This window comes from Orussus abietinus, unplaced genomic scaffold, assembly GCF_000612105.2.
Source record: "Orussus abietinus isolate OABI.00-Male unplaced genomic scaffold, Oabi_2.0 scaffold141, whole genome shotgun sequence".
In the NCBI taxonomy this organism is placed as follows: domain Eukaryota; kingdom Metazoa; phylum Arthropoda; class Insecta; order Hymenoptera; family Orussidae; genus Orussus; species Orussus abietinus.
Genome location: NW_019394291.1, coordinates 195938 through 221066, shown reverse-complemented (window position 1 = coordinate 221066; position 25129 = coordinate 195938). Strand labels below are relative to the sequence as shown.

At 51.1% G+C, this 25129-nt stretch overlaps 1 protein-coding gene across 3 annotated transcripts in view; it reads right to left on the bottom strand.

Moving 5' to 3' along the window:
- LOC105702992 (protein dead ringer) overlaps positions 1-25129 on the bottom strand; it is a 158625-nt gene that overhangs the window by 9028 nt on the left and 124468 nt on the right. For all 3 annotated transcript variants that reach the window (XM_012431025.2, XM_012431026.2, XM_012431027.2), the window contains exons 5-6: positions 8834-9017; positions 3646-4019 (exon numbers count right to left, since the gene is read on the bottom strand). In XM_012431025.2, the coding sequence (XP_012286448.1) occupies positions 3646-4019; positions 8834-9017 (558 nt within the window). The remainder of the gene's footprint in view (positions 1-3645; positions 4020-8833; positions 9018-25129) is intronic.

Genomic DNA, 25129 nt, shown 5'->3' with positions numbered 1-25129 from the left:
GAGGGTATTACCGTCTAGAAACTTGTTTTTTGAGTAATTTTTAGGAATTAATTTTACGCAAACTATCAAACCTACAGTGCCGGGGTTTTTGACGCATATTAAGACATGTCTCAACTAGCAACACAAATTTTTATGAAATTCTTTATTGAAATCTATACAAGTTATGTGCTGATATGCAGGTCGTTGCGTGAGACGCTCGTCCAATCGGGCACACGGGTTGCGGCGATTCTTAGCGCCTGAAACAGAAGAACAAAATTTTTTTTTAAATCTATATGAATGTAGTTATCGTCTGAACTAGAACTAAGTAGGAAATTTTTTACCGGAATCGCAGCTGTTTGAAAATTAAGGTTTCATTTGCCCGGAAAATTGTCAACTAAAACATGAAAGCGGGGCTAAAATACTCAAGCTATAGGTATCATTCTAGTTCAGACTATAGGTGAAGGTTCCGTCGAAATGCGTGCAGAACCCGAAGTCAATCGGCCCAACAGTTTTTGAGAAAAACGTGTGCCCGACTTGAAAAATGTCGTTTCGAGAAAAACGCGTTTAAAGTTTGCCATACATTTAGCACCGATACGGCTGAACGTACTGTGGATAACAACTGATTTGAGTAACTTACCCTTAATTAATCAGCTATACCGGACCATACCAACCATCTTCCTCAGCTTCAAAAAAAGAATATTGAGCCGCACAATGGACACAACGGTCTAGGTACAATGGTCCAGGGGATGACTACCTGCCGCGCCCCAACAAACCGCAGCTTTTAAGCCTCTGTCACTATGGGAGTTCTACGAATTTCAAATTAATATTTTCGAGACACATTCTCAGTACCCCGAAACTATAAGAAAATACAAAAAGACAAAATCGAATTTTTGAAGTTTCTAGACGATAATACCCCCTTAACGCGACGCCGCTCGTCGTTGATTGGCGTCGGTCCGTCAGCCTCGTCGAAGAAGAGGAGGGTAATGGGGCCGAGGGCGAGGGCGAGAGCCCGTTTATTTGACCGAGGGCCTCGAGTTCGCCGCTCGATTCGACGCACGGACAAATGGCTTACGGAAAACGCGGGGAAATTAGTCATCGGCAGCGCGCGTCTCCCATTAGCGAACCTTTTCCCAGCATCGGTCAACGCGAGCGTTCTCATTTTTTTCCGGCCGCCATCTTGATCGAGGCGCGCGCCCCGGAGTCTCGTTAAGGTGGTACGTCTCGGATCGCGATCCGGTGCACGTAGCTCGCGGAAACGTTACATATTCTCGGCGGAGGATTGCGTTAACGCGCGACACGAGCTCGAATGTGGCTTCGCTCCAACAAAATCACGGCAATGTATCCACAAAGGCCCCGAAACGACGTGCGTCGCCGGCTCGGCGTATATCCGTTACCGTGCGCCATCTTTGACGCGTCGACCACCGCCCCGGATAATCGGAGCGTTTCGACCCGTTTCTTTGGGAAAAGCAGTAGAAAACCGGGAAAAAAGCGCATCCGCGGAGGGCGCCGTCCCGCGCCCCGGCGACTCGACGGTGAAAATTGAAAAAGGGACGCCAGGGCGAGGGTGGAAAAAGGGGCCGGAGAACGAAGCCCGAAGGACGCCGGTCGGAGCGGGCTGGAGCGAGAGGGAGGAATAGGAATGCTCGTTAGCGAGAGTCATCCGTTAACGCCTGTCTCCCGGGGGATCGTACAATCAATTACGCCTCCTTCGCGAGCATCATCATCTCCGGGGAGGCCCCGAGTCCTAACTACCGATTTAAAATAAACCCTCGCGCTCCTCGCCCATCCGGCCGCGTATCGCGTATCGCGCGGCCGGATGAGCTGCGCAGGGGAAGGGGACCTCAGGGACCGGAGATATTATTACGATCCTCGCACAAAGCATCTTCGGCGGACAAACGAGACGAGCTCATTTCCTGATATTACTTCATCTTAAACGACGTCGCTACAAGTGGACACTCTCAGAGGAGCTCCGGGAAGAATAAAACCACCGCGATATAAACCGTGCAGAAATGTTTCGCTTCGCGTTTGACGTACGGTAATAATTGATCCAAGTATCGATTCTTCGGTGACAAGTTTGGCTTGAGATGCAATAAGCCCTGCGGAAATGATTCGTTTCGCGTTTGATCTGCGAAAGTAATTGAATCAGGAATCGTTTCGTCGGTGGCGAATTTAGCACGCTTTTAGTCAAGTTGAAGTTCTCTTTCGATTGTTAGATTAGGTGTATCGTACCTTGCAGAAATGTTCGCGTTGAACCCACAAAAATATTGAAACCTAGTATCGTTTCGGTTGGGACAAGTTTACCGGAAATTCTACTCGTAGTTGCGATATTCTTTTCTAACAACAAATTATATATAGCTCATTCGTTCGAGCAGGGACGACAGTATGTTTTTTTAGCCATTGCCCCAACTTAATTTGCTAATTTGGCAAGCATTTTTTCTAGAGTAAACTCTCCAATACCCCGAGAAAAAAATGTCATTGAACCAAAGAAATATTTTGTTAAGGGGGTATTATCGTCCAGAAACTTCAAAAATTCGATTCTTCTTTGCATTTTCTTATAGTTTCGGGTTCTGAGAATGTGTCTCGAAAATGTTAACTTGAAATTCGTAGAACTCCCATTGTTACAGAGGCTTAAAGGCTGCGGTGCGTTGGGGCGCGGCAGGGAGTCATACCCTCGATCGTTGTACCTAGACCGTTGTGTCCATTATGCGGCTCAATATTCTTTTTTTGAAGCTGAGGAAGGTGGTTGGTATGGTCCGGTATAGCTGACTAATTAAGGGTAAATTACTCAAATCAGTTGTTATCCACAGTACGTTCAGCCGTATCGGTGCTAAATGTATGGCAAACTTTAAACGCGTTTTTCTCGAAACGACATTTTTCAAGTCGGGCACACGTTTTTCTCAAAAACTGTTGGGCCGATTGACTTCGGGTTTTGCACACATTTCGACGGAACCTTCACCTGTAGTCTGAACTAGAATGATACCGATAGCTTGAGTATTTTAGCCCCGCTCACATGTTTTAGTTAACAATTTTTCAGGAAAATGAAACCTTAATTTTCAAACCGCTGCGATTCCGATGAAAAATGTCGTACTTACTTAGTTCTAGTTCAAACGATAACTACATTCATATAGATTTAAAAAAAAATTTTGTTCTTCCGTTTCGGACGACCAGAATCGCCGCAACCCGTGTGCCCGATTGGACGAGCGTCTCACGCAACGACCTGCATATCAGCGCATAACTTGTATAGATTTCAATAAAGAATTTCATAATAATTTGTGTTGCTAGTTGAGACATGTCTTAATATGCGTCAAAAACCCGGGCACTGTAGGTTTGATAGTTTTCGCAAAATTAATTCCTAAAAATTACTTAAAAACAAGCTTCTAGACGGTAATACCCCCTTAAAATATTTCTTTGGCACCACTCAAAGAAGTACTTCTTCGGTACAATCAATTCGTTTTTCAGTACATCTAAGTTCGAAATGACTGCGAACATTTTCGCAAACATCTTTTTTTTTTCCGCGTCAATGTTACAGATTCCGGATTTAATGTACGATGGAGATGTAGTCATTCAGCGAATGGCATAGGTGCAAGTTGTACGTTCTCTTGCTCGCTAGGCGGCGCCACTTGTCTTTGCTCGCTCGTTCCCGAAGACTCGGACAGAGGGACTCACCGGCGTTGGGTGGCTGGCCCAGCGGGCCCTGGGGGTGCTGTGGGTGCTGAGGGTGGTGCGGGTGGTGCGGATGGTGCGACAGTGGCGTGTGCGCGGCGCTCCCGTTGACCAGAGCTTGGGGCCCGTGATGCTGACCACCGGCAGCAACGGCCGTCACCAGGGAGAGGGGTGACATCTGCGCGTGCAGCGCCAGGGAGCTCGGGGTGTGCGAGCTCCTCTGGACGAGGGCGTCCCCCGCGGAGGCGCCGCCCGCGTACGCGCCGTAGCTGCTCCGTCGGCCCTCCCGCCGGTTGCCGTCGATCGCCGCCTGGAGTTCCGCCGGCGTGGACAGCCTCCTCTTCTCGCACTCGTATGGGTAGAGATACTTCATATACCTGGACACACAAAACCACGCTGTTATCATCTCGATCCGGAACACTCGAACGTAAACTCGATGTGCACGAAAAACACGCTGACCTTAACACTATTTCTACCAAAGGTGTCAAAAGACGCCTTTTAAAATTTTAACTTGAAATTATTTTCAAAGTTTAATAATTTTTTCTCAATTAATGTTTTGAATTTTCGTATAATAATTGTTAAATTTATTTAGCGGTATCATTTTCCTCCAGCTCAACAAAACCTTTTGGTCGAAATAGGTATACACAAAATCGTGGTAGAAATAGTGTTAAGGTGAAGTGAAACCCCCTTCAAATCAGTTGATTCGAATACAACGCTTTCATTTAGGGGCATTGGACCAAACTGTCCGAAACTTTGACACATGACTCGTGATCACCTATGCATTGTCCTGACACATTCAAAATTTGGAATTTTGGAAAAGATTTTTTAACTTAGCCCAGACCAGAGCCAAAATGGCGTCGAGTTATTATATGTCGATCGATATACAGTTATTGAAGGCTCTGATATGAGAAACGAAAGGGTCAGGACAATTTGACGACAATTTAGAACACTCTGGTAATCGATAAACTCGCATTTGTACGGGATGAAGGCAAGAAAAGTGTTTTGTGCGCTTCTATGCTAAAACGATGGGAATACGAGGCCTCGGAGTGAAAATTTGATTGACCTGGAAATCGCAGATGGCGCAGAGGCTCCCTCTGCAGTCAATTAGGGCTCCAGAAAGCATGAATCCAGAGGATTTCTGGAGTTTAACTTCGATTTTTTTATAATTATTGTACGAAAACGACAGGTAGAGTATGCCATTCGGTACAATACCCAATATAATTCGACACAGCTATCAATGTAAAAACGAACGTCGGCAACGTATGTATTTAAAAAAGTCTTTATCCACGTCGATCAAGTTCCTCGACGTGTTTCACTTCACATTAAGGAGATACGAAAATGGCATCCGAGGGATCAATCGTTCATGAAACTTTTCTTCGAACTGGGTGCACCGAATCGTTTCAAGCTGTGCAATGTGAATATGGTGGAGGCGAGAAAGGGCCTGACCCCCATGAAATTTCATTTTTTTTCTAAACAAATGTTAAATATCTAGGAACAAATTAAAAGGAAATTGATATTTTGTGGGAGTCAGGAATTTCATCAAGACCTCTATATTCACGTAGTAAGTTTGAAAGGATTCGCTACACCCTGTTCGGAGAAAAGTTTCATGAACGAGACCTTTTCGGCATCACTTTCGCGTCGCCTTAAATTCATGTCTAATTGATACCTTTATCAACATCGGAATACCGTAACGCAATTTGTTTTGAGCTTTTTATTATACTCGTGATTCTTAACATCAAGTCGATTTCGGTACACGGTAAGTGTAATCGGTTTTACACCGTTGCGGCACATGAAATCTTGTACTTTTGCTTGCTTGATCCATGGAGTATTCACTGCTCCGATACATCCATTGTCATGAAAACGCCTAAGACAGGTACGAGGGTTGTTGCGTCTAAATCGATCCTATGTAATTTCCATTCGAAGGTATCTTGAAAAGTGGAATGGAAGAAGACAGACATCGTCGTCCTTCCATTCCTCGGTTTCGAAACGGACTGATTTGCTTCTCGCGTTGTCCTACACCGAGTGGTTCACTTTTACGAGTACATTCCAAGTAACGAAAAAGCTGCGAGGGAAATAATTAGAACGCGTTCGTCGACATCCGTAACGCGTACCGTTTTCGGTAAGTGGAAAGTCACGCAAAGCGGCTCGGCGGAAGGTGCTAATCGGTCCGATTAGAAACTCGTAGGTTAGGCGAGACATCCAGTCGTGCAGCCTGGAGTATTTCGGGCGCACTCACCGAGGTACCTGACCTCTTCGACAAGTAATTACGTTATAGAGCGCAAAACGCGAGTTTTCCCGGCGACGCGAGGTCGCGTGGACACTTTCCTTCGGGTCACAGCTGTTCGTCTCCTCGAAACGACCGGTCGCGAAAGGACGATCCTGAAATATTGCTTATTTCGTGCCGGGTGTCGATTCGAGCCGGACAAGTTGACTTCGGTTGCGTGCCGAATATACGCGAAGGATATTCCCCGCTCTTTCGAGACGTCGCCGAGACGAGGGCCCTTCGTCTTCCGAATGTCCTCCGCGTGGCAGCTTCGCGTTCCTAAGGGGATTCGAAATCGCGCCGAGCCCGTTACAACCGCGAGGTCGAAATGAGCGGTCTCCCCGAAATGACTGCGGGGAAAAGGATGATCCTTAAATATTGTTTATTTTGAGCTAGTATCAATTCGAGCCGAAAGGGCCAGGCCGTAGGTGCGCGCGGCCCGGCCGCAGCCTATAATTCGCGCGGGCATTCTTCGGTTTTTACGATTGTCTGGCCAGACTGCGAGCGAAACTAGCTTCGGACGCGAGCCCGTACTCGGCCTCCCATTCGTTCGATCCGAGTCGGTGTGCAGGCCCTCGTGTCTGTATCTTAGCGAGCACATATTCTATTATTTACGATACGGGGGGGGAAGGAGAGAGGGAGACGGAGACACGTCGATGCATAAATCTGCCGCGGTGATAATCAAATTCACGCTCGAACCGTTTATCGCTGGCCGGATATAAGTGCATTGGACACGTGAGAGCCTTTGCAGTCCTCGACCGTTAGAGACATTGAAAGAAGTCGAATCCAAAGAAAATGTGACTCTACTTTCTAGCCTGGACTATTCGGGACGTGGTCGTCAAAGGGAACGACGGTTTAGTGGAGGAACTTCTTTCCCGATGTCTGGGAGTCTGCCCTCTTACTTTCGCGAAAGGAAAAAGGATGTCGGAAACACGCTTAAGGTGTTCCGAAAGGATCGTCGTTCTATATTTATCGAAACATCCAAATATTTATGAAACTTTCCTTCAAATTGGGTGCACCGAATCATTTGAAACCTCACCGTGTGATTATAGGAGCGCTATGGAATATCGCGGTGCTCGTGAAATTTGATTTTTCAACAAAAAATATGTCCTTGGTTCCAGTTTGGGATAGATACTTTTTGTTTTTTTGTTTTTTTTTTATGAAATTTCATGAGCATCGCGTTCTTCCTTGGAGTCTTTGTAATTCCGTAATGAAGTTCCAAATGATTCGGTGCCCCTAGTTTGGAGATAAGTTTTATAAATATTTTCAGATATTCAAAACGAGCCTTTCATAATGCCTTAAGGCGTCGGTCGTCGAGCACTCGTCTCGCCGCTCGCCGAATACGCGACTCGTGGCCCCGGTAATTGCACGCGCCGAAAAAGATATTCGCACGCGAAGTGCAAATTCTCATATGCACGACCTGTCGAATGAGCATGTTTGAACAGCTCGGCAATTTCGACGCTTCTTTTCCGCAGGACTGTCATCGGTAAATGATAAATTCCGCGAGACTTCCCTGCGTTGCGGCGAATTCAATATGGCGGAAACGGCAATGGGTGGAGGCCGAGGGACATCGCGCGTAACCGAGCAAGGCGTTCTCCATTTTGGTTGCGCGCTTGCTGAACGCTAACTATGAGGTTTTATTTAATGACGGTGTATTACAGAAACCTCCCCTGAAACGTTCCGAGTTACCCTACAGGGGATGTGGCCTTGTTAAGGGCCGTTGAAGTGGGACCATTCCCTGACATCGCCTCGGGCGGTGAAAAATTGTATTCCATAACCAAGATGTTTATTACACCGCTACACATCGATCAGAAATCATCAACCATTTTCAGTTGGCAATGGACTCTGTTCTCTTCCACTTTATCGGCAGGGGGCGGCGTTAACATCCGGGGAAGAAGCGAAATCGTCGAGGGGTTATTCACTCACGTAATCGCACGTTTTAATGCCGGAAATCGCGTAATTAACTGGGAATCATTAGGAGCACTGTTGTAGAATGGAACGTACTGAAATTGCCCGAAGCCAGCGATAACGGTAAAACTCGTTAAGAATCATTTGAAATCAACGTCACCCCCTACCGAATTACGTTTTTTTTATCGCATAAACTCAATGGCAAAATCAGTTTTAGAAGTTTGTCTGGTTTCCGACTGAACAGCCCTTCGGAAACCGTTCATTGATCGACGTAGCAAATTTTAAAGGGACGTGAAAGTGGCAACTGGGGGGTCAATCAATCGTGAAACATTTTTCCTAACTCGATGTACCGAACCGTTTCAAACTTTACTACGGGAATATGGAGGCTATGAGGAAGGTCCCCACACCCGTGAAATTTCATTTCTTATACTACATTTTGAAAATGTCCAGACAAATTTTGTAAACATTAAAACTTCATGGGTGTCGGGACCTTCTTCATAGCCACTACATTCACGGTGTAAAGTTTGAAAGGATTCGGTACCCCCAGTTCGGAGGAAAGCTTCATAAACGAGACCCCTTTGACGAGACTTTGACATCACCTTAAGAATCGTTTGATCTCAAATTCGCCAAGGTGCAAGAAGAAAGGTGCATCTCGACGATGCTTCGCCGGCGTCGTTAGCGGATTCGGCCATTATTCCGACATCATCGGAGCGTCCTTTGGCGAAGAAGATGTCTGCCTCTTCTCTCGGGTGCCACCGCCGACGTCCGGCCGTCTCTCGAGAATCAATTATCGAGCTATTGCGCTCCTGAAAATTGCCGGCGAGGCCGCGTCCCTCTCTTTCTCTCTCTCTCTCCCTCTCTCGCGCCCTTTCTCCGGCCATCTCTTCCTGCCGGAAGGTTTCTCGGTCTACGACGAAGGTTCCGGTTTTTCGCGAAGCTTAGCGGCGTCGGCGGCGGCCCGCCGGCGAAGTGTGACGGTGGGTTTCGGTTGCCCGACAAAAAACTTGACGATCTACTTACTGAGTGCGCAGAGTGAACGCGGCGGACGTGATGCTCGACGGCAGGTGCAGACCTTTGATGATTTCCTGCCAGAGCTTCTTGTTGATAACATCTACCAGGCCGCCACGGGCTATCACCAAGTTGTACAGCTCGTAGAGATCCAGGACGGACTTCGCCATGATGGGCAATCGGTTGATGGGGGTTCCTGCGGAGAACACCAGAAAAGAAAGGAAACGATTAGCGGGCACTCCCTTGACCATCCACAAGGAGCCGCAATTTCCTCGAATCAAAAAATGCGGTAGAATTTCGCGCCAAATACATATATAAGCGCGGTAGGCGCGGAACGCTCACGTGGCTGTTATCTGCAAACTTGAGTCAGACTGGACAGTAAATATTGTTTCGCAAAATTTCTGCGTTGTCTTAACATTAACTTCAATCGGTTCATCGGGATCAGGGTGTTTTCTGCGATTATTAACCCATGAGCTATGTAGAACGTTGCAAAAGTGCAAAGTTGCGAAATTCCTGCGTTGTTTTAACGTTAACTGCAATCGGATCATCGAGATCGGGGTGTTTTCTGCGGTTATTAACCCATAAGCTATGTAGAACGTTGCAAAATTGCTGCGTTGTTTTAACGTTAACTGCAATCGGATCATCGAGATCGGGGTGTTTTCTGCGGTTATTAAGCCATGAGCTATGTAGAACGTTGCATTTAATACCGAGACCGGGAATAACTTCGAGACGAGCTCGAACCCTCCAACGTGCTCGAGGGCTCGCAATCTTCGAGCTCGGCGCTTCGATTTCGGGAATTGACTGACGGAATTGCTGGTTCCAGGTTAACCTTTAAATGCAAAGTAGGAAAGGGAGAAGGTTTAACTTCTCTCCTCCGTCGAGGCGTCGTTTGGAAACGTGAACGCTTCCAGCTCGGTATTAAGAGATCAATGAAAATCATCACGGAAGGGCTTGGTCTCGGGAATGAAAATCAAGACCAAGCCGCCCCCCAACGCCGACAATGTTGTTTCTACCGGTGATTTCTCCAGACCCGGCCGAGAGTTTCGAGTGCACGTTAAACATCTCTCGTGGCAGTTCCTGTTTGAATAGGACGAGTGAAAGTGTCCGAGCCATCATCGGTATCGTAGAAAATCCCATCGCGACAGGTTTCGTTCCCGACAAAGCGAGCATCGAGACCGAATTAAGCCGAGGCAGTTATAGAAAGACCCGCGATCAGTGTAACTCGACTCCATTGACTCCGCGGTGGTCCCCAATAGACAGTTCCTTGACAAAACTAGAAATACACCCCAGCAAAGTCCAGCGAGCGAAGAGACCTTCACAGATACCTCGCCCAATATCGGCCATTAGCGTAACGATAAGAATTGGCCGATCGAATCGCCGAACGTCGACGCCGTATTAAATTTCCTGCACTTCGACGTGTTCTTCCCGTTCCGCTTGTGAGATATCCGCGAGAGCCTTTCCTCTCCCTCGAAATGTAGGAAAAATTGGAAAGCAAATCACGGAAGACCCTCTAAATGGCATCGCCAAAGCGTCCGATGCGTCCTCGCGATTGGTCGGCTCGCGAATTCGCCGGTGGACGCGCCGCCTACCTACACGCGGGGCATCGCGTAAACCGTTGAATTTTACGAGTTGGCCAGGAGTTTCAAGTACAGGCGTTAACGAGAGAGTAATAACGAATTCGCGACTATCACGCGAGCGATGTGGTTTTACGAGGTTGCAAACGATTCCGGGGCCTCCTCTCTCGTCGGGCCGTCGAGAGAGCCGTCGAGAGAGCCGGTGGCCGCGCGGCCTCGCGTATCGCGGTATCGTTTATCCGCCATCGAGGGCGAAGGGCCCGGCCGCCATTCTTGCGAGGGCAATAACGCGTCGCGCCGGGGTAGGGGAACCGGCAATTTCGGGCTATCGAGCTTGGCCCCTCCGGCTTTATTATTGGCCCTGCAATTATCGTTGATATACGCGCCCGGCAACCAGTTTAATGCCTCTACGTTATAGGACGGAGGGATCGGTCTCGCTGGCAAAATGGCGGCCGAGCTCCGCCGCGCCACGCCGGGGTGACCTCGCGCGCGCGCGCACGCGACTCTCCGACGATGGCAGGCGTCGCGACGCTCCTGCTTTTTCGAGCGATCCTGGGTACCTAGGTATCGCGCGTGCCCGAAACGGCTACCGATCGGTGCTCTCCGCAGATTCCCATCAGAACTTCGACTTCAGGCTTTTAATGGAGGTGTCGGGGTGATTTTGCGGACGGATCTTGCTCGACAGAAAGAACCGATCCCGTCGTTCCCTGTTCTTAAGGTGAATTGAAAGGATCATTCTATATATGTCAATACGTGAAAGTAATTATAAAACTTTTCTCCAAACTGGGTACACCGAATCGTTTGAAACTTCAGCATGTGATTATGGAGGCCGGAAGGAAGACGCTCATGAAATTTCATTCTTCGACAGAAATATGTGTCCTTAGTTCTAGTCTGGGATAAATAAAAGAATGTTCCTTTGAGGAATGAAATTTCACGAGCATCGCGTTCTTCCTTCCGGCCTCCGTAATCACGCGTCGAAGTTGCAAATGGTTCGTTGCACCCAGTTTGGAGAAAAGAAGTATAACTATTTTGACGTTTTGATTTGTATAGAATGATCCTTTCGTAACGCCTTGAAGACAGAAAAACTGGACGACAACAACGGTTATCGGATATGTACTTTGAATTACTTTTATTCCTCTTTAAGGTGAAGTGAAACCCCCTTCAAATCAGTCGATTCGAATACAACACTTTTTTTAAAGGGTATGGACCAAACTGTCCGAAACTTTGATACATGACTCGTGATCATCTAAGAATTGTCCTGACACATTCAAAAAATTTGGATTTTTGAAAAACATTTTTTAACTTAACCCAGACCAGAACCAATATGGCGTCGAGCTTTCATATTTCGATCGATATACAATTATTGAAGGCTCTGATATGAGAAACGAAAGGGTCAGGACAATTTTACGACAATTTAGAACACTCTGATAATCGATAAACACGCATTTGAACGGGATAAATTAAAAAAAAAGTGTTTTATGCGCTCCTATGCTAAAACGATGGGAATACGAGGCCTCGGAGTGAAAATTTAATTGACCTGGAAATCGCAGATGGCGCAGGGAGTCCCTCTGCAGTCAATTCGGGCACCAAAAAGCATGAATCCAGAGGATTTCTGGAGTTTTACTTCGATTTCTTTGTAGTTATTGTACGAAAACGACAAGTGGAGTATGCCATTCGGTACAGTTCCCAATATAATTCGACACAACTGTCAATATAAAAACGAACGTCGACAACGTAGGTATTTGGAAAAATCTTCTTTATCGACGTCGATCAAGTTCCTCGACGTGTTTCATTTCACCTTAAAGTGCGTGCCGTGTAGCAGGGGAAGATGGCCGCCACCCGTTCCTCCCCTTCGCTTCTGGAGCGTCACCGCGATTCCTCCCATCTATCTCTACATAGATCCGCAATTTTCCGCGCCTTTCGAGAAGCGTTCGGAAGATGCGCTAAGTGGTGTCGCGTTACGACAGTGGCCAGCAAGATGGCGCTGTCATTCCCATTCCCATTATCCGTCTGGACGGCCGCGGTCGCGCCGCCATGTTGGCGCTCGGCGGGACGACCGATAGTTCTTCCGTGGAAGGACGCTTCTTTGTCGTCGCTCGTTCGCGCTTCTCCTGCGCCTCCGGAAAGAGGTATATTCCCGGCATAACTAGACTCGAGGGTTATTTCTCGCTCTTTCCCGTCCCGACTCGCATCTAGCGGCCAACTAATCTCCGCTCGGCGACGTTCCACACGCCAGCGCGGGAAACGCGAAGGATAAAACCGCAAGCCAGACGCGATTACGGAAGTGGCTATGGGAATCGCGAGAGACGCGCGACGCCGATGTCCGAGACAACTCGCTCGTTGTCGCGAACAATTGGACATTCCGAGGGAGCCGGCGGGGACGAGTCCGCTTTTGTGAAAGCGTGGCTTCGCGCGCGGCTCTCTACCGGAAGCTCTCAGCAGGGACCAAAATGGCGGCGGTTCGAATCGCAAGGAGTTACGGGCGTCCCGATCTAAGGGAATCCTCGGTGACTCGACGCGTGGACCTCGACGTCGACGCTTCCGCGACGAAGCGTGGGGCCGTGCAAGAAGCTGCGGACGTGGCGCATCGTCGCGAGCCTGCGAAAAGTACGCGAGAAGTACGCAAGGAATACCCGGAGAATACGCGAAGGCAGCCTCGGCCGCGGCCGTTTTACGAACTGCTGACTCCGTTGCGGGTATCCGGCAAAAGGAACGAAATAAAAGGCACTTAGCAAAGTGAGGTTAGGGACGCAGCGCGCGACTCCGCGGGCGCGGCGGCCGAGGGGCGGAGGCGATAGAGACGGACGGAAGGTGGAGAAGGCCAGTCGGAGAGGAGACGTCGGAGGAGCAGGAGGAAGCGACGAGGTCGTGGTGGTGGTGGTGGCGGCGGCGGCGGTGGTGGTGGTGGTGGCAATGGAAGACGGGGAGAGAAGAGGTCTCATTGTTTGCCGCGAGAGACCGGGAGAGAGGTGAGGCATTTCAGGATGCGATTACGACTTTTCTTGGTAGGGCGTCCAATCAGCAGTTATTTTTATAATGGCCGCCGCGTCCCGCCGTGGTACCGAGCCACGGTGGCCATTGCGCACGCCTCCTTCAAGGAAAGAAAGTGGCCCTTCCCTTCGGGCTCGAAGGTACGCGTGCATACCTATGCAACCGCGAATCAGCGACAATGGACGCGGCTAAGCGCTCACGCTCGGATTCGCCCGTTATACTCCCGTGGCCGCCGATCGAAGAATCTGGATCGACGCAGGAAGCGGTAATGGGGTCCGAGGCTCCAGCAGCGCCGGCCCCTCCGTTTCAGGTAAAAACCACCGACATCCCGTTTCTGTACCCTCGTTTTTCCTATTTTAGATTCAGGAACGCGCAGAAGCTCGGGGGGCGGACGGAAGTCTCGCGGGCTTTTTTAAATCGTATCGCTGCACCTACGCAACGATAACCTAACCCCGGACGCCGTGATTTTGTTCAAAGCTCGGTTAGGAGGGATCGATCGTTAATCGTTAAGCGTCCGAAGAGTTTGGGAAGACATCGAAGAAGAAGCAAAGGAGTCGGGGAGAGGAAGGAGGGAGCTCGGCCGGGCCGTCCTGGTCGAAGAGGAAGGCGGCAGGCGGGGAGGTCGGGGTAATTGGTATACGAAACAAAATGTTGCATTTTATGGGTTATTGTGACGGGTGAGCTGGAGGGGAGTGTCCAATCTAATAACGATCGTTTATGTCGGAGGCCTTTATTAAGCCACGCACACACCGGCGCGTCTGCGCCGGTCCGAGGGAGTTTCGGTCGCGCCGAACGGCTTTTCCCAGAATCTCGCGTGACGGCCCTGGAATCTATTCAATAAGCTGCCAGCGAAAATGCCTTCGCATACCTCGACATTCGCTCCTCGTCGAATATACCCGCGGTACGTGCGCCGCCCAGTCGAATCGTGGCGAGCCCAGCCCTCCGCCGTCTCATCCGCTTTGCTCCCTTTTCCCCGTTTTCCTCCCCCCGCCTTTTCCTCCCGTTCTCGCTCTCTTTCCGCACCTTTTCTCTCCCACGTCCCCTTTCTTCCTTTGCCTTCCCGTCTTCGTCGACTTTCTTCCTTCCCCTCCACCCGTTCTCTCTTGCATCGTAACCGCGCGGTCCTTCGAAATCGACATCGACGTCCCTCTCGTCGAGGACCGACGAGCGATCCGAACCTCCAGGGACTCCGACGACCTTCCCCGCCCAGGAAGAGCGACGTTCTCGACGCCGGAACGTCGGCTAATTCATCTCGACTTTGCCGCCGCTTCGTACCCCTTCGGCTCCGCCGACCTTCCTCGACTCCCTTTTGGTCTCTTTCCCTTACCTCCGTCTTCTTCATTGCCATTTATCTCCGTTACAAGTAATCCAGTCAACCTTAAAGCCCTCCTCGCTTACGCTTACATCAAAGACTAGTCCACTTAGGCGTACTTCCCGGGACTTACCACCGAAGATCCATCTACTTTACCCACCGAGATCCGTATAATCCAGAACAATAAAAACCCCGTTACCCCTTGCGGCCCGCCTTTTTCTTCTTCTTCTTCTTCTTCTTCCCCGCTTCTCTCTTTACGTCGTGCTCCGCTTCCATCCTTTTCTCCCTTCTTTTCCTCTCTTCGCTCGTTTTCCTTCCCCTCGCGCCTCGTCCTCTGGGCAGCGGAGTCGCGCATTACCCGACTGGGCGTCCCGACGTCCCGGACCCTCGGGACGCATGGAACGCCCGAACTGCCCGCCAATCGGCGTATCGCGGTTCGGCTCTGGACTCGATGGAGGGGTCGAAAGGGCGGGAAGCGGCGCGGTGGATGCGCTTGGACGCGATCATTCGCGGCCTTACGACCGGATCGTTTCGGCGAACGTTTCGTTCCGCGGAAATTACTGGCTTCCGCGAAGCGACCGGATAGCGCGGCCAATCGAACGATCTCCGACCGCCGCCGGGTCGAGTTTGCGTCGACCGGCAGGATGTGTCTTCCCTTTGGACTCGGTCCTCCGGTGCTTTCCCATACCGCCACGATGTTAAGGCGATATGAAAGTGGCGTTGGAGCGGTCACGTTTGCGAAACTTTTTCCCAAACTGGGTGTACCGATTCAAACCTTACAATATATATGGAGGGTGTAAGGAAGGTTCTGAAACTTATGAAATTTCATTTTTTTTAAATTTGTTTATAGATATTTTTTAAATTTGTTATTAAAAAAATGAAATCTCATGGGAGTGAGGACCTCTCTTATAGCCTTCACATTCACGCCGTAAAGTATGATTCGATTCGGCACACCCAGCTCGGAGAAAAGTTTCGTGAACGATTGACGCTCCAGGTGACACTTTCACGTCCCCTTAAGGCGATATGAAAGTGGCGTCGAAGAGGTCTCGTTTGTGAAACTTTTCTCAGAACTGGACGTGCCGAATCGTTTCAAACTTTATAATTCATAATACGGAGGCTATAAGGAGGGTCCTGAGATCCTTGACATTTCAATATTATACATTTATTTTCAGACATTTTTAAAATTTATAAAAAATGCAAATGTTACGGGCCCTTCCTAAGAGCCTCCATATTAGCGCGGTAAAGTTTGAAACGATTCGGTACATTCGGTTCAGAGAAAAATCTCACGAACGATTAAACCTTCGGATGCCAGTTTCATGTCACCTTAAGGTCTTCTCGGATACAATATTCATCCACCTTCTGCAATTTAGTTGGTCGGTTATTCCCGTTGTGGTTACGGTTGCTGTTCATAATCGGCGATCAACCGCACAAAAGTCGGAAGTCTCGATATCGTATTGAATCCGCAAGACGATCTCCGAATTCCAACTCGACTTCAAAGTCGTTATCCAACAATCCGAGATACGAGCCAACGGGCTGAAGGGCTGTTCACTTGGAAATCGGTAAAAACAATTTCCTTCATCGAGAGCCGACTGTCTTTGATGTCATATGATAGACAACAATGCGATTTGGTAACAAGTGACAAGTTCGGCCTTAAAGTTCGGCGATTTCCAACGATTTCCAGTGATGTCGGTTTGCGATCTCCGGATGACTTCCCCCTGATTTCAAGCGTTAAAATCCATAATTTCCTGAGGGAATACCCCATCGCAGCGGACTCTTCGAGGCCCTTTATGTCAGGAAATTTCTCCAGGCGTTCAGTGCCGTCAACGACGAACGTCCAGGTCGCGAGGCGCGTCGGCGAGCGGCCCTCTTCGTTCCCGTTTCGGCCGTCCCCTTCCCGAAAATACGATGATAACTTTCGCCGATTCGCTTGTTCTTTTTCTGTCTCGCGGCTTGCGCATCGAGCGGCCGAAGGAGAGAGCGAGGGAGCGCGAGAATCCGCCTCGAAGGCAGCGACGAGGGTCGTGGCCGTCTCACGGGTTAACTTTGTTAGCGGCCCCGGCATTATCAGCCGAGTAAAGGAGCAAAATTGGCATTGCGAGAACGGCCGGGAGAGGGTGGAGTTTCATATGAAATACACGTGACGTTTACTGCCTTACCGGCTGGCCCGCAAAGACGCGGACGCATTATAAATAGATCTGGCCGAGTGGGGAGGGCCGGCCGGGGGCAGGCGGGGAGGACCGGCAACGGTCCACGAAGAGTGCTACAATCTGGTTTATAATCTTGTTAGGATTTCGCGGAAATATTGGTGTAATTTACGATCCGTCGCGAGTTACTGTCAGTCGGGCGCGATTCGTCGGGGGTTGGGACCTGCCCCCTCGCCCCCGCCCGACGCCGAGGCGTCTCGACGCCGAGTGGGTTGCGACCGCCGCTCGGAAAGAGGCCGCTGTCTGCCTGGAACTCGAAACTTGTACGCCTTTCCGGCGATAAATATGCCGATCGGCCGCCTCCTTGCGCGTTTCGGAGTAGTCGATTATTCGCCAAACGCGGAATCGAGGTAGACTCCATCCAAGAATTCCGATACGCATAGAGGAAGAGCGACGTCGATTGCGCTACTTGGCTTTGCGGGAGGGGACAAGAGGAACGATGCGACCTGACAGCGGAAGAAAAACGCGAAGAATCATCACCTAAGTGCCCAATCAATGGGGTCCTGAAAGCGTGAAATTGCTCACTTGGAGCAGACTTTTCTAACCTCCTCGTCCTCTGATCGCGTCATCGCGGAACGGGGACGCTCTTGGGTAGTTTGCGCCTCCGATTCCGGAAAGGAACTCAAAACGTACGATTCCCGTTCACAGGGTCGTTTCTCGACTCCAAAAACGAGGATCCCCTAGGTCCCTTGGCCCTCTCTTCCTCTATCCCGCGGGTCCTTCCCCGGGGTCGCTAGCTGCTCGCGATAAATATGGAGACGACCCCGCGGGGTGTGTTGCAGGGCGCGAGGTAGACAAAACAGTCGAGGGCCGTCGGAAGAGGGCGCGGCGTGCTGGCCGAGTAATTCCGAGACGAGTCCACGAAATCCCTCGGCTTGGGTGGCCGTCCTGAAAAAGAGGAGGCTCCCCTCCCGGTATCGGGCATCGGAGGGCCGCGGCGATAAAATCTTCAAATAATATCGCGAGCGACTCGCCTCTGTGTCGGGCCTCTCCGATAGACTTTACGAGGCAATTTGATTCGCTTGGTCACCATCCGGGGCGCACCACGTGGCCGCGCGGAACGCGCCCTCTCCCCTCCTCCTCTCGGCACCGCGCGTCTTTGTCGCGGCCGAGAGACGAGCACCACGACGACGGACGGCTCCGTCGTCGGGTCCCGGGGGCCTCGGAGATGCGCCCCTCCTCGGGAGCACCGGCGTCGCTCCCACCGCCGGCACTTGCCAACAATGTGGCGAAGCTTTGATGTGACGTAAAACGGCACGTTAACCGCCGCGGCGTCCCTCCACGCCCCGCTGCTCCTACGACTTTGTCTTCGGCGTCGGTACTTCTGGAGGGAGCGAGAGGGGGGCTGACGCTTTTACGCGGCTTTACTTCGCTTTTACCTCGGTTTTACTTCGGTTTCACTTTGGTTTTACGCGCTCCACCCTCCGGCAGCCATCTTGGATCCGCGCGGGAGGCCGCGCCGCGGCCGGAATTTCATTGAAATTCTGCGATTTCGAGTTTTTGCTAGAAATTTCCCGGGGGTTTCGGTACCCCGTGGTTCCAGGGACTCCGAAAACCGTGCCTCTCGTCTCTTTCTCTCTTATTTCCTTTTCGGTCGCCGGTTCTTGGCGCGGACGCGCGCCTCGTAAAGACTGACGAGTCGTCTTAATCTTCGGCGGCTCTCGCGTTTAATGGCGCCGGACGAGGCCCTCGACGTCGCGAGCCGGCGGATCCTTGGAACGGCGCGAAGAGGCACGAGAAGGGAAAGGGTGGAATCTCTGGACCCGGGTCACCCACTCACATTTTTGGCGCATTCGCCAATTCTTGGATCTCGTATTCGCTCGTTGCGACGCGCGATGGACTTTTCGCATATTCGACAAGATATGCAGGGTCCTGATCAAAGGACATCCCGACATCCTGAAAAAGGACGCGAATGGATGGAGTTTTTTGTGGCCTCATTTTGACGATTGAAAACTTCACTCACTGACTTTTAGCTACCATCGACATCTCCGCATGACATGATATGGGAAAAAAACGCGAAGGAACGTCTACCTAGCGCAGAGGGCTAGATAGGCGAAATCCCACGTGACGACGGTTGTCAAAGTGTTGACGCTTCCGTAGTTTCTACGTGTACATGTAAGGTTTAGGGGGGAAGAATAATGTAAGTCACGTTCGGATGAGTTAAAGACATCTTCGGTTATTTATCCAAGTAAATGTACAGGAGGTAATTTCACTTACTGGTTTAGAGGACGCAGATTAACCGGCGATTAACTTCCTCCACCGTCATAAATACCAGTTTAGCCACGTCTGGCGCGTTCTTTCGTATCTACGACATCTCGCAACGAGATAACTCTCGTCATCCGCAGGCATCGTAAATCCGGTTCGAAGCGTTCCTATCATTCCCGATAGGAACTGAAGTGCAGGCTTCGCAATTGATTTCTATGCCATACATCTCGTATAAGTTGTCAAGGCAGAGATAGATAGGGAAAGAGAGAGAGAGAGAGAGAAAGAGGGACGCGGACACCTGGTGAACTCGGCGGAGGGTGACTCACCGTTGAAGAGGGATCCGCTCGCGGAGGACGCGGAAGGTCCGGAGAGAGGGACGCGGCGGCGGAGGGTGATATATCGCGAACCCCCCAGAGCGATCGGCGTTGTTGTGAAATATTAATAAGCAAATTAGTTTAGACTCAGTGGCCCGCCAATACGGAGTCGCCGGGATAGGAACGGTCGCTGGCCGTCTACAACGCTCGTATTTCACTTCCTACGCCTCCCCTGGATCGCCGCCACGTTGGAATACGCGGAACCCGTTCCTCTTCTTCGTCCTCTTCCGATTCCTTCTGCATCTCTCCGCCAGCTTCTAACTCCGAGGTCCCTTTGCGCGGGTCAAATCGGCAAGGATTTTTCCCGACGCCGATCGACCCCCTCGGAAGTGATCTGCCCTCGACGCCAAGATGGACGAACGATCCGTACAAAAGCGACGAACGATCTTAACACATTCGCGACCGGCAAATTTTTCCCGTTTCAAATACTGAGTACCGGCGAAAATAATGAAATTCAGAAACTGGTTGCCGCAAACTTGTATCGTGTATCGTTATGGACGTGAATTCACGTCAGCGGCAACCAGGAATAGAACTTGAAAAGACGTGAATTCACGTCAGCGGTCGCAAATGTGCTAAAATGATGCAAAAGGACGATCAGCTTCGCGGATACTTTCTATAAAAATGAGCCGATTCGTTTGAAATCTTAACACGTGATCACGGAGGTGCCAAGATCGTCCATGCCACTTAAACGATACATTCTCCGGAAACAAATGTATTTAGCATGGGCCGGAACAAAGTTACATATTTCCCTGAGAATTTGAGGTTTACGATGTGGGTAATCGGCATGGTACAACTGCTCTTAGAGCAAATAAAGGCGAAGAGATTCAGAGGAGATCAGGAATATCGCAAGGGGACGAATCCGGATATCCCGGAGCGGAATTCCCGGATGGAGATCGAGATATCGGATGGGATGACCCCCGAGTCACGATGAGTCCGCAGCATCCGACCCGGCAGCGGCGGTTCTTATGGTTCTTCCAGGAGACGCGCGGAAGGAGCGGCCGCGGTGCGGGGAAGAAGGAGGCCGGTATATATGAATGAACTGGAGGAAAAAAGAGGAGGCATGAATGGACCCGTGGCACGAGTCACCCAGACTCCACGGTGGATGCAAGCTGCCAGGTACTTTTCAGCGAAGTCATTCAAGAGGAAACTACCTGCATAATGGCGACCTACGTCGAAAGTAGCACCAAGGATGCCGAGTGTCTTAGACGAAGCGTGAACCGTTACGGCCTTCCCTTCCCCCGCTAGCCGCTTTTCGACCCGAGTTTACTCGCCGACCACTTTCCTCTCCGTCTCCCTCGCGGCCTCCCGGGGCCATCTTCCTTCCGGTGGACGGACCCCGGCGAACGCGCTCCGTTTTCGCTTCCGCGTCTCGAGACCTCGAAACGGAACACTAACTCCACGTCAAATTCCCCCCGCGAACGACTACCCCCTTGGCACCGTTTCCTTGTCAGATAAGACCGTCGAAGCGTCATCCAATGTTTAGTCGAGGAGAATGAACTCAACGAGAGCAACCGCACCTGATACGAATTGAACGTACTTAATGTACGCAGGCATAAAACAACGGATACGGGTGAAAGCGTACGAGCAATCGGATATCCAGAATGCACCAACATAAAGTCTCCGAAATGAGCGCCGTAAGAAATAAACAGCGGAAGACCTCCATGAATCGGAATTCTCCATCGGATACTTCCCTTCGACTCGCGCCCTCCCGCGGTGTTGCCTTCTGCGTCCCCCTCATCGCGCCGCCCATCGCTCCGTCTCTCTCTGCCCGCCCCAGTGGGGGTCGCAAGAGCGAGGCAGACGGAGCGCGCCGGCCGGCCGCGGGAGCGAGAGAGACGCGAGGAGGGCCGGGCCCGGGGAAATCGATGGGGTGCCGAGCTCGAGCGCGATCCTCGATTCGACCGATAATTAATTTGGCCTGACAGGCTCCGGTGGTCCCGCGCAACACCTAGGAGTCGGGGCCGGGGAAACGAGCCGCGATGGCTCTCCTCCGACGCGGAACCGTTGAAAGGGGTCGAGCCGGCGCTCCGGCGCGAAGGGGGAGCAAAGGACGGGGAACTGGCAGCGGGAAGCAAGAATTCGACAATTACGTCACCGGTGGTGTAACGGATGATCGCCGGAGCTGGCGTCGGGCCGTCTAGAATGCGCACACGTCATCCTGCTAAATGCTTTCCGCGGCGCACGTAAACGCCGCGGAAGGAACGCGAGGGGAGAGAGAGCGATAGCGCTCTCCGCGCTTTCCGCGTTTTGGCCAGGACCGGGTCTGGTAATTGGACCTCGCGTCTTTCGAGGCCCTGGTACCCGTGAGTCGGCCATCTTGAATTATGACGTGGAGGCGCGGAAATCGCACGCAATTTTCCTCCGGTGTTATTCATCCGGTCTAGGTATTTTTATTTTCACGTTATTGCTGCCGAAATAATCATTGGACGTGTAAAATGTGTCGGGTGGTTCGTGTCTCCGATGACATTGTGTCCGTCCATCTTGTGATAAGTACCCGGAATCGTCCCTGGCCGTGGGAGGTCGATTTTCCGAATGCAATATCTCGTTTCCTAGAGCATGATCCGTCAAAAACTGACCCACTGACCCGTTTAGTGAATATCTCATTTCTTTCAGTACTAGTTTTTGTCAGAAGATATCGTTCGTTTCGGAAAATACTTGCTGGGAGTTTTATGCCATTTCCTCGCCCATGAACCCGTATTTTATTGTAACGTTTTTAAGTTACCTGAAAGCACGGTTAACGATTACGAAAGATCTTTATTACGTTTGAACTGTTGCATTTATAAGACGTTCGCGAATGAATTTAATTCACGCATTCTACAAACGCGCTGAACGCGGACCCACTTATAAATGTTAAATCGACATTCATGTTACACAATTGTCCGGGTAGTTTAATAGCCGTAAAATATACGTGACGTCAACGTTGAATTTCACGTGAAATCGTGGACATTAGAACGTGCAAAACAGGTTACACTGTTTCCAAACCTGCACGTTAAGTGGCAAAACTCACGTTAACACTTCTGAACGTACTAATACGTATCATTATACCGTATGTTCAGCCTAAATAAATTACTATTTCCAAGCAAATGTTCTACTTCGCTTCCCTCCTGTTTAAACCGGGTAAATAGCTACGGATTTTTTCTCTCGCCCGTGTTCATGAAATCTCCGTGATTACCCGCGGCGAAGTGTTAAATCCCGTCAACGAGCTCAGATAAAAAAAGGTGTGACTTGGCCAACCGTTTTAATCGAGCCGAGCACGAAAGGTTTGTCCAGAGCCACGACACGGTGGCACGTTCCCCGATCCCGTAATCTATGGTTAAACGTAATACGACAACGGTGCAAGACCGGCCTGATAAGGATCCCCGCGCGATAGGGCAGGTCGAGATACGCGTAAACCGCGCTCGAGCCGATATGCCGGATAATTATTTAATTATTCCCCGGTTTCGCCGTCAGCCGCGAGCCGGATTGAAGCCGGAGGTTAATTAATCGGCGATCCCGCGACCGGGGCAATGTCGATCCGTGCAACGTCAACGGCATTACCGTTTTCCCCCGCGTTAGAGACCGAGGCTCGGTACACACGCGATCGGCGCGCACACCCATAACTTTGTATTACGATAATTAATGCGTCGAGTTCGGCCGGCGCGGAAACGGCGCTACTGCATGGAAGAGGGCGAGCGGGATGCATTAACGTGAACTAATTAAAATTAGCCCGCCATCCCGAGAGGACCACGATATCGGCCCCGGGGGTCTTCCCCCGGCTCGCCATTTTTCAACCCGCGACTCTTTTTGCCCCGTTTGCATAATCCACGAGTGCGCGTCGTCGGTACGCGCGGTAGCTGCATGTATAAAACCCAGTACAACCACCGTGGAACCACCGTACAGTGGTTCCACGGTGGTTGTACGGGGTTTTAAAGGAGGAGGTGGGACGCGGTAAGGTGGATTTTCTGCCCACCGGGGCAGAGGGTGGTTCCGAGCCGGCTCGGCGCAAGGTGGCTCCTCTCGGTGTCCTGAATTAGCGAATCTGGAAAGTATCCAATTTCGCGTGGGAACTATTAGTCATTCCGGGTGCAGGCCTAGCAGCCCGTGAATGATGAACTCCGCCGGGTCTGGCGAGGCGCGTAATGGAAGAGCGCGGGGCGAGTCGCGCCGCGATCTTCACGGGGGGTCTAGGGGCTGGGGTGGGGGCGGAAGGGAATGTCGGAATTTCAAAGTCGCGCCTAGTGGCAGCTTTTCCGAGGTGGGATCATTTTGAGCGTCGAGGCTCGTCGGATCTTCCAATCGACTTCAAGGAAAGGGATAAGTAGATACGTTCAGGGTGATGCCCAAGATGGAGGGACCGCGAAATAGACGTTCCTTCGAACTCCCGGAAAAGTACCTCCGGTCCCCGGGGCCCTCGAGGTCTCTACGATTCTAAAGGTAAAGAAACCTCTCTTGCCAGAAACCCGGGGAAAATAATTCTCGTTTGATCCGGGAAGGACCCTTGAGTTCCGAGGAATCGAGGCGCGGATCGTTGAAATCAGCGAAAACACAAAGGTCGGCGAGGAAAAAGCCGAGCAGAGTCGACGACCGTTTTTCCGGCGGGCGCGACCGGCAATTCCGGTTCCTCGAAGCGCGACGAGGCTTCTTTCCTGCTTTCGTCAAAGGTGGCAAGGTGGCCTGGGAACTGTCGTTCCGGGGACCCAGCAAAGAAAATAACGATCGGCGTAACGGCCGATGATGCACTCGTGCCGGGCGCTCGAGCGTTGCGCCGGCCTTCGCGACTTCCATCTCGCGGTCGATCTCGTTTCCGATGTTCCGCGGGTTCCGGTTATCCGGACCCCGGTTCCCGAGGGGCCGGCAAAAAGCAAAAGCCCGGCTACCACCACTGGCACCTCGGGGGCACGTTCTGCCCCCGACCGCACGCGATCCCTCGGCGGGCGCCGATGGGGTTGGGACCCGCCGACGGGGCTCGTCCTCCGTAATCTTGGCATAATCCCGGTTCGGGCCCTCCGGACCCCACGGGAGGTCCGACCCGGACACGGGATTCGGGAGATCGGCCAAGGTCCCGCCCTCCCCACGAAAGCCCGATTCGCTTTCTCTGCTTCCGAGAAAAGTCTCGTTAAGGTTTACGGCCGATCCGTCAAGCACGCGTCATCCGCAACGACTCCATGACTGAAATCCGCCGACCCGGGAGGTCGCCAATTACCCGGGACTTTATTTTACGACGGTTCCGGGAGTGTTTATGGAGTCCACGGGAGGAGCGCCGAGGTTTTATCGACTTCGATCGGGTCCCCGCCCGAATTTGGGGTGGCCGTTCTTTTCTTTCCTCCTCTCCCTCTTTGTGGGTTCCTTCACGCGGGCGGCTTGCCGTAGTTTTGACCGTTTAAGGCCAATTCCGACGTACCGGGTCCGTCGAGTGTCCGTGCACTGATGGAAATACCGTCTTCTTAGATTTGTGTTGAGGTATTCACGCATTTCCGTATCGATATCCGTGTTCGTTCGCTCGTGAGTTTAGGTGTGTCGAGATTGATCCGAAACGATATTTTTACAGCACGCATAGGGCAAAGGCGACAAGGTGCGTTCCCCCGGAGGTCTTATTTTTGAGTCGTTTTGCGCCTTCGGAATTGCGCCACGGTATAATATCGCAGCGGTTTATTTATAAAAATCACAAA